Source organism: Centrocercus urophasianus, unplaced genomic scaffold, assembly GCF_019232065.1.
Source record: "Centrocercus urophasianus isolate 14NV4802_14NV808 unplaced genomic scaffold, USGS_Curo_1.0 seq_17, whole genome shotgun sequence".
Taxonomy (NCBI): domain Eukaryota; kingdom Metazoa; phylum Chordata; class Aves; order Galliformes; family Phasianidae; genus Centrocercus; species Centrocercus urophasianus.
Window position 1 is genome coordinate 23,525,041 of NW_024884722.1, and position 9,111 is coordinate 23,534,151.

The following is a 9,111-nucleotide window of genomic DNA, read 5'->3' on the forward strand; positions in this document are numbered from 1 at the left end:
TTTGGTTTTCTTCTGCTGCATGACTGCCTTCTTCAGCCACTGACTTCTGAGAACGGTATAAGCAGACAGATGGGATCAGATTGATTTTTGCACAGCAGTTCACTGTTGTTTGTTTTTGTCTCCAGTTCTTACCTAACCACATGTGACAATTCCCTGCATATGAGCCAACTTGCAGATAAGCTCCTTCCCCTCTTCTCCCACCTTGCTGTCATTCTGCATAAAGGCAGGATGAGCTTCCTGGTGAGGAAACGCCTACTGGCATATCCTGGCATTTACAGGATCAGGAGTGAAACAATAAACTGAGTTATGAAGTAGAATTCCCACAAGTGCAAGGGAATTCTCTCTGTCTCAGTGCACACTTAGGAGGAGCAAACTTGCACTGGTTTTCCAGGGAAATCAACTCAAGGATGAGGGATCCCTGCTTTCAGCTCTTAAGAAGAAACAGCAGGCTCCTACAGACTTCCAGGCCAGCACCAGCATCAGTACAGCTTCAGAGAGGCACAAACTCTGAAACAAAGGTACAGCATTCTGCAGGCCTCAGCAGTCCTCTGCATCGCAGTGCTGGAGGAGTCTCACAGCATCCATTCCCTGCTCATTTTCCTGCAGGAAAGAAGGAACTCCACTAACCTTTCATGGCTTCAGTTCACAAAACAAACTGGCAGAGAAATTCAAGTAGCTGTGGCTGAGGAGAGCCTCAGGCAGCATGAGGCAGCTCCTTTGCACCCAAGTGACATCAGGTCAGTCCGAGTGCGAAAGACAAACCTCCTGCCTCCCAGAGGAGCTCAGGCACCCAGTTGGCTTTAGGACTGGATCCCTCATGAGGCACTCAGGTAGGGGAAGCCAAAACTTATCTGGCACTTCTGGGCAATATATTTCAGATATTCTCATGTTCAGAGGTGCAGGTCCTAAGACAAAACCCATGGCTTCAGTAAGTGGTTACAAATACCCGATGCCAATTAGTATTGGCCAGGTTTATTCTGTGAAACATACCAAACCTTAGGGCACCCGGCTTGAAATGCTTCTTTGCTTCCTACATTCAGATTCACATCACTTCCAGGTACTACCAGGTGCCATCAGTAAAAATCAGCCCTTTTGCTAATCTCATCACAAGGCCCTGGAAAATTCTTTCATTTGATGAAGAGTGGACGCTTGACATCTTTCCACTAGACACTGTGCCTGCCTAGAAAAGGCAGCTAAGCACAAATTAAGCAAGTGAAAATCTTGCAGGAGCACATTTTCAGTGTATGAATCAAGGGCAGTAAAAGCACATGCTCATTTTGAATCTGACATGATCCAGTATGTTAGATTCAGCTCCGGAGGCTTCTCACTCGGAATTCTAGAAGTTCAGCCATCCCCTCTTCAAGAGGAAGAGAAATAAAGGTGGGATTTACCCCATCCATACCACACAAGGAACAGGCATACATAACCCTATCTAACCTCATTTTAGGTATGGCTTCAAGAAGGCTCATTAGCTCTATTTCTACAGCTTTCTCAACAGCAATGAGCCTGACCAGTGAGTGCAGGGAGAAGCTGCTTTGGACCTGCTCCTCTGGAGAAGGTGAGCTTCCAATAACTGCAACACTGCCCCCCAAAACCTGACCTGGGCAGAGAATGGGCCTGAGGGACTGCAGTGCCTGCAGCAGCCACTTCACCATCAGCCATTTCCAGGAAGATAAGGAGTAGACTTGGAGATCAAAAGGATTTAATTGATTTTTGAGGAAATTAATTATTCTAACAGCATCTCCCAATAGCTAGCTTAAAGCTATTCATTTCAACATCTCCTGCATGGAATTACTGTACTACAAAACTGAACAACATAATTATACTTAATAGCCTCAAAGAGCAAAGGAGGCCCCAACAGCTAAACTAGTTTCAGGAAAACAAGTACAAAAACAACAGCCAGGTCCTCATCAGTGCTAATTAATTCTGGCACTTCCTGAACCTCCCCCACTGTCTCGGGGAAACGAGCTGAAGTTTATAGACACATGCTACGCACGAACACACCTTGATTACACAATGATCAAGTCTGCATGTCTGCGTTAAATCACTAGTTACAAGAATCCCAAAGAAAAGTACACCAAAAACTCTTCCCATGGATTTTCAGTGGTCAAGCCATCCACAATAAACCAGGATTACAGGAGAGCATTATGAAAGGGGTTCCCAAATACATGGTTTTGTCTTTCAGTTTAAAAATACTGGTTTCTACTCATTGCACGTCATTCAGGCTACAAGGAGCTTAGTAAGATGTTAGCGGATTTTTCTCCGATTGTTTCAGCTCAAGCATGTCTGTTTTTTAAACATTCAGAATCTAACATTGATAGCGTTCATCTCTCTAAAAAAGAAACCACTGCAGTTTTGTTCAAAGACAAAGAAACTTCACACAACGTAAATCAGTTCATAGCAGTCAGTCCCAAACAGCCAGCTCCTTGCCAAACTACACCCTGCAAGCCACGTATCCAGCATACATGCTATGAAGAATTTGCAGTTCACACTTCTTCCCACTATGAATGCTGAGGCTTAATTCATATTAAGAGTTTGAGATGCCTTGGAAACAAAGAGCTAGAAAAATGGAGACCATTGAAGAATTAACAGCCCTGGGGAAAGAGATTATCCTGGGGAGAAGTGGGAGTGGAAGAAAAAGCAATGGAAATGTTTGGCTGGGTCACCACCTTAAAGCTTATCCAAACTGCTTCAAGTGCTTTAATATATTTTGATAGGTATTCAGTGGTTTAGAAGGAGGCAATTTACCACTTGACTCTGAATTACACAAACTGTCAGCGACACCTTTAGAGTTTGTATTTTCTTTGACAGGTTCAGCTAGTTAATGAAAATTCAATCATCCTCCTCAGGAAAATTAAATACACACATGAAACAGAGAAAAAAAAAACCAAAAACAAACCTGGAAAAGCCAGGGAGGGACAGGCACCGAGACTGACCAGTCAGCACAGAATGAGATTGTACTGTACTCCCAGGAACTTTACAGCTTCTGCACTGAAGCTAGTAGAGCTGAGAAGCAGTACTTTTCCTCTGACCCAGTGCTAATTATTAGCGTTCCTTCAACCACAATTTCTTACCCTCTACAAGAAGAGTTTAGGAGGCTGGAAGCTGCAAATTGCATGCATTGGCTAAAGGCCTGCTGCACACACTTTATGACAGGGTGCTTGAAATTGATCTTAGCACTTGCTGAGGTGACAGGCCATGAGCTGAAAACCCTCCAACCACACAAGCCTTGCAAGTTACTGCAGAGAGCCACAGCTCTGATGGGCAAGCAGCACTTCTACTCAGTCACATCACCCACATTAAAGGCCCTTCATGCAGCAGCAGAGCTAACACACCAAAAGGTGACCAAGGCATCCACGAGAACAGAACAGCCAGCTTAGGTCATTTCCTACTGAAAAAAGCTCAAGAGCCCCATAGTCTAAGGCTGCTTTCCACTTTAAGATGCTGTTATCTGAAAGCAGGCCAGAGTTGCCACATGAATCTTCCTGTAATTATCTTTCATTTGTACGAAGCAAGCAGATGATGGAGAGAGCTAACAAGCTTCCACAGCCGGTAGGACCGCCTTGCCTTCCAAGCAGTACCCTTCTTGTGACATCTCCTCATTCACAGTTCTGCAATCCTGTTCTCACTCCAAGACATAGCTTGCAGCCATCCTCCAAATAGATAATAACAAGCTTAGAAGATCCAGAAAGAAAAGGGAAAATGATTCAGGTTTAGGGTTCTATTACAGGTAGTTTCCTTTATCCCTGCCTGCTCATTTCATTTAGCTGATGGGTGAATTGGGTCAAAATAACTTGCAAGTAAATCACAATTGGCCATCACAACTGCTAATTATGATCATTTCCAACTGCCTCTGCTAAAAGCTTGCATGTCCCAAAAAACTCTTGAGGGACAGAAAGCAGATTCCTCTTTTCACATTGCTTGTTTTCTGTTTCCTTTTTTTTGTTGTTGTTGTTTTTAAACAAAGACAAAGCTTATTACTTAAAATAGAAGGCAGTAAGGCATTCCTAGTTAGGAGTGCAGCCACCACCAGGTCCTGACACTCCCAGTCAAGCAGACTTTACTGGCAGTTTGTTTGCCAAGCCCAAGTCCCTTGATAGCACTCTGATTCAGATAGCTCACAAAGTCTCAGCTTCCAGCACAGCAGTGCAAATGCATTAGCCATTGAAAAACCATTAATAGAGAAGTACTAAAATAGCTGGCTGTAAGCAGCATAAATGGCTGTCCACATGAAACTAGGTAATGCTATAATAGCTCTAGATACAAAAAAAGTCAGTAAGGCACCACTATTTTAGACACAGGAAGCAGTAACACTTACAACAAGTACAGATTATCTAACAAAGATCATTAATTTTTGAGGGACAATAGTAACGATGGGAAAGCAAATGTGTTCACCAGGCACAGCCTGAAAAGCAGCACCATGGTAAGTGAGCAGCAAAGCAAAAGGCAGACAGGTTGCAGCCTTGCTGCAATGCATACATGGTGCAGCAGAACACCGCAGCAATCACAAGGGGTAATTTTCCAGAATATTAAAATACAGCAAATCCACTCAAAGTGCATTCTGCATGGATGACTAGAGAAGAAACTGTTTGCCTACATAGGAGCACGACTACTGTGCTGACATTTGGAATAGCCTTGTGCTGTTCCAATTGTGAGCACAGAGCAAGCAAGCCTTTCTACCTTGCTCTCTCCTCCCATAGTGGGCGCAACTTGCTTTAGAAGTGCTTTGAAGTTACCCAACTTAAAAGGGCAAAAGTGTCACTTCCACATTGCACTCCTGTAATTCAAGGACACGATTATCAAATTGGAAAACTGTGTGGGACAGAATGAAGATCAAGCTGCAATTGCAAAAGCTTTACTATAGCCTGCGGAAGCATACACAGATTGGTAGGAGACAAGCTCACCACCACAACGCTCCCTTCAAAGGCATTTTCTTCCCATATTAGAAAGTGATGAAGATTCATTCCAACGTTCCTAAAGACAAAAGCAACAGAATCAATTCCAGTTTATCTGTTCAGTTTTTGTGGTGTTGACAGGTTCTAGCATGCAGCATCTAAGTCATATTTTTGCAGCTGGAGCTGCTAAGGGAAGGCCAGGACAGCACTGGTTGGCCACACCATTCAGATTGAGACCATCTCCAGTTTAAACCACCACAAGCTTCTGCTTACACCAGCAGGCTGCTATCACCACACGCTTTACAATGCACGATGTATCAACCTTTGAATCATAAGGAGATACAGGAACAATTTTATAGCCTACAACATAGCCTGAGAGCATTTGTTTGGGACTGTTTATGAGACCCATTCTAATTTTCAACAGTAGGTGGGTATGTTGTTGATGTATACAGTATATTTAACAATACAGAAGCAAGTTTGACATAATAACGTGGACCAGAAGATGCATTTAAATTTAAGGCATTCAACTCAATGAGTGTGACAAGGTAACTGTGGACGATCAAGGCTTGCCTACACCTTCACGCAATGACATGCACACGGGTTACTTGAGATCACTGAACTCAACCCCTTTTTTTTTGGGGGGGGGAGGCAGGTGAGAAAACCTGTCAGCAGGCTGCATGAAAATATCTGAGGCTGAGGGGGCTTGGATGAGAGGGAGCTTTTCCCCACACATTTCTCATTCTCAAACCCACCCAATTTGAAACTTATTTTGGGATCCTCGGCCTTCCAGACAAAGTCTTGAAGAAGGAATAATGGAAGAATAAGTATTTGCTTTCATTAAAACAGCAAGATCTCAAGGAAAACATCCAACATAAATTATTCCTACTACTGAAGCACTGCACCTGTATTTATTTTCTCTGGATGCAGGCAGCTCCTGCGATGTTATAATCCTCCACATCTCCCCAGAAATCACAGCGAAGACCTAAACTTCCATTCCTGCTGTCTCAAAGCGATAAGCACGCAGGACCAACCAAACCTCACTCCGTGGTGAATTCCTCCAGCCACCCCTGCCACAGATGAACGGTGCCAGTTCTCTCACTGCATACCACTGGGCGGTCTCAGCTGCAGGAGTCACCGTGGACAGGCATTTTACAGCCAGCTCTGTGCTGCCCAGTCTGCCCTGCAGAAAGCTGCTTTGCACTCTATGGGGTGCTGGGAGATCTGCAGGGAGGTGATGCAAAATTGCAGCTCATCCCCTCAGTTAGAAAGCCTGCACACAAGATTCAACACCTACGGGATGTGAGCATATTTCCAGGCAAGGAAAACAAGCACCCATGGAGTTTGTCTAGACTAAGTTAGGAAGTTAAACAATGGAAATAAAGCCTGCATAGCCTGAAACCAATTGCAGTAAGCTCTCCCACCCATTTTCAACTCAGCTAGAGACTTTAAATGCTCATGTCAATGCAGCCAGAGATAACTAACCCAAGTGTCAGGCTTACCCCTTAGTGGGGTGACAGACCTCTCTGCGTGCCCCACACTTTCCAGAATTGCATTTGAATGCAATCTTACCCTATTCCCTTCTTCTCCCCACCGAGATGAGACTTCATTTCCCTATGTAACTAGGAGATAATTTTAACTCTGTCACTAAATTGATTTCACTGGTGCTTAACTGCACCATTAAACAAATCATTAGCTGACTGTCTAAAGTGTGGCATCTTTACCATCTGACAGAGCAATGTGCTGTAATAGCAGGGGGAGGGGGAATTCCAGAGTCAAACATCACCCATCTTCGGATAACACCAGCATGTAGCACAGCTGGTAACACACTTCATGTGGAGCCCCACACCTTGTCAATAGCAGAGGCAGGTCAAGCAGCGTGACTTTAGCTCACCCTACTTGGAAGCCTCCTCCCAAGATGAGCCACAAATGATAACACAACAGCTGGGCGCTCTGCTGGTAATTTCAACATTACTGTTCATAGCAGTTGAAACAGCCAATAGAAGACTTACTGTATTTCTTCTTCAGCTGTGCACAGATCTCCTCCTTTTTACTTCATACGACACTGAAGCTTAGGACTTGCCTGTGACACCTCCTAGTAAGCAGTATTAAAGTACATCAGCCCCAGCTCAGAAACTGTGCTTTATGTGCTTTACTCCACCAGCACATTCAGTCATCTGTTTTGACTTGAAAAAGGCTCCTGTGCCTCACATCCACCTTAAAAAGGCTAAATCAAGCAAACACCAAGTTAGGGCACCGCCTAACAAGTTCTGAGTTCTATAAAGGGAATTTTTCTCTTCCCATTCCACCTTCAACGATCTTAAGGATAGTGTTAAACAGAGTAGTAACTAAATAGCAAGAAATCATTTAACAAGTCATCATGCCCAAATTCCTTCCACCAGCAACAAGAAGTTACAAGCAGGTATGTGCAAAACACCTATTCACTCCACCTCAAAAATCTGCATCCCATCTCTACTTGGCCTCCATGTCACCATTCTTTTGTGCCTTCAGCAGCAGCCTCAGCTGTGCAGTGGCCAAGGCCTTGCTACACAGCTGCATCAGCAGCTATCTCCCTGCCTTGCCCCCAGGCCACGAAGGAGTCCCTCTTCCTCAGTGCAGGAATGAAAAGCAGTTACCAAGTCAAGGTTTCATAGCAATGGATTTACAGCCTGACAGCTGGCATTTCACAGTCTCACCCCTGACTGGAAAGCACCTGATAAACGCCAACAATTTTGGAGTTATGACCCTCTTCCTTCTATCGGATCCTACTTGCTTTACCCAGCTTCCCCAGAATTCATGTCTACTTTGCTCTGTTTCAAATTTCATCTAGTTACCCGGCTTGACCTCACTAAATACAATTGCAATCCTTTTCTAACACGACATAAAGATTATGTAACTGTGTAACCAAAGTTCTTCCCCTAATAGTGGGCACAAAAAGAACTGGGCACACCTGTTACGGCAGACAAGCGTCCCTAATCAGTGTCTTTTCATTTGGTCCTTGAAAACAAGAAGAAAAAGCAGAGTTTGCTCGTAGTGATGGTTGAGATAACAATGGAGAGATAAGCTAGATCAGCGTTTGCTCCTCATAGAAAGTACAATTCATGTACCTCTCTTATGTGCTAAAGTACCTGGGCTCAAGATGGGTCTGATGGAGACTAAGCAAACACATCCTCTATCCTGTACACGACAAGAATCCCTAAAGCATTCACATAATGAAATATATGTATGTATATATATAGCGTGAGAACACCTTGACCATGCTGCAAGAGAAGAATCCCAAGTCTCTTGCTATAAGCCCTATATTTTTCCTTTTTTTTTTTTTTTTTTTTTTTGCCACAGTAGCAGAGTCCACAGCCCCAGGCTATGGGCAGCCAGCTCACCTGGCACCACTGAGAACCAAGTAAGATTCCAGATGGACTTTTAAAGGTCTCCTTTCTTGACTTGGCCTTAAATACAACTGACTGCCAGAGCCATGCTGAGCGTTACAGCAGCTATTTGCTGTAACGTCAGTTAAGCCATTACTGGCACTTCACAGGGCACGGGGTTCAAGCACTGGGGCCATTGCAGAAGCTACCCCACAGCTGTGGAACAAGCTGTCCAAACGGGAGAAAGGCAGTCCAAGTCAGCTGGCTGATTTTAAATCTGCTGCTGACAGCACTTAAAATTTGTACTGCAGTCATAGCTACAACATTTTGCAGCAGTGGGAGCATCTCAAGCCTCTGCCACCATCATTTCCACAGCCATCATCTGATAACAGCTTTAACAACCATCAGCAAGAAGACGAATAGCAAAATCATCACCTATTACAGACAGTGCTATTGAAGCAGAGACACGTGTTAGTGGACGCAGTGGTGATGGCTGACAGTTGGACTACAGGATCTAAGTGGACTTTTCCAACCTTAATGATTCTACATCCATGCCGCTTACATTTAAACAAGTTGGTAGAAATTTCATACAGTCTGAAAGCACCTTTTTTTCCATTATACGTGAAGCAAAAATCAGGGGAGTTGAGTCTCCCCATAAGCTTATTAACATTAATGCACCAAGAACAACTCCAAGGATGAGACAGAGGGCTAATTAACGACCACCTCACACTCTTTGAAGCAGTGCATCTATACCATTTTTTCCTTCTGACCTTCAAGAACACGACTCAGCATGGCACACGTAGCTTGTAGCTAATGCCATACACACATACAAGATTTTATTCAAGCAGCTCACA

At 44.0% G+C, this 9,111-nt stretch overlaps 1 protein-coding gene across 4 annotated transcripts in view; it reads right to left on the reverse strand.

Annotated features, from left to right (window-relative positions):
* MCU (mitochondrial calcium uniporter) overlaps positions 1-9,111 on the reverse strand; it is an 83,570-nt gene that overhangs the window by 22,519 nt on the left and 51,940 nt on the right. For 2 of the 4 annotated variants that reach the window (XR_006168736.1, XM_042818333.1), the window contains exons 1-2: positions 6,905-6,913; positions 4,905-4,974 (exon numbers count right to left, since the gene is read on the reverse strand). The exons of the other annotated variants lie outside the window; for them this stretch is intronic. Coding sequence is in view for 1 of the 2 variants with exons in the window: in XM_042818333.1 (XP_042674267.1) it covers positions 4,905-4,964 (60 nt within the window). In the remaining variant the exon portion in view is untranslated. Of the gene's footprint in view, positions 1-4,904; positions 4,975-6,904; positions 6,914-9,111 lie in introns of those variants that run through there. 4 annotated transcript variants of the gene reach the window in all.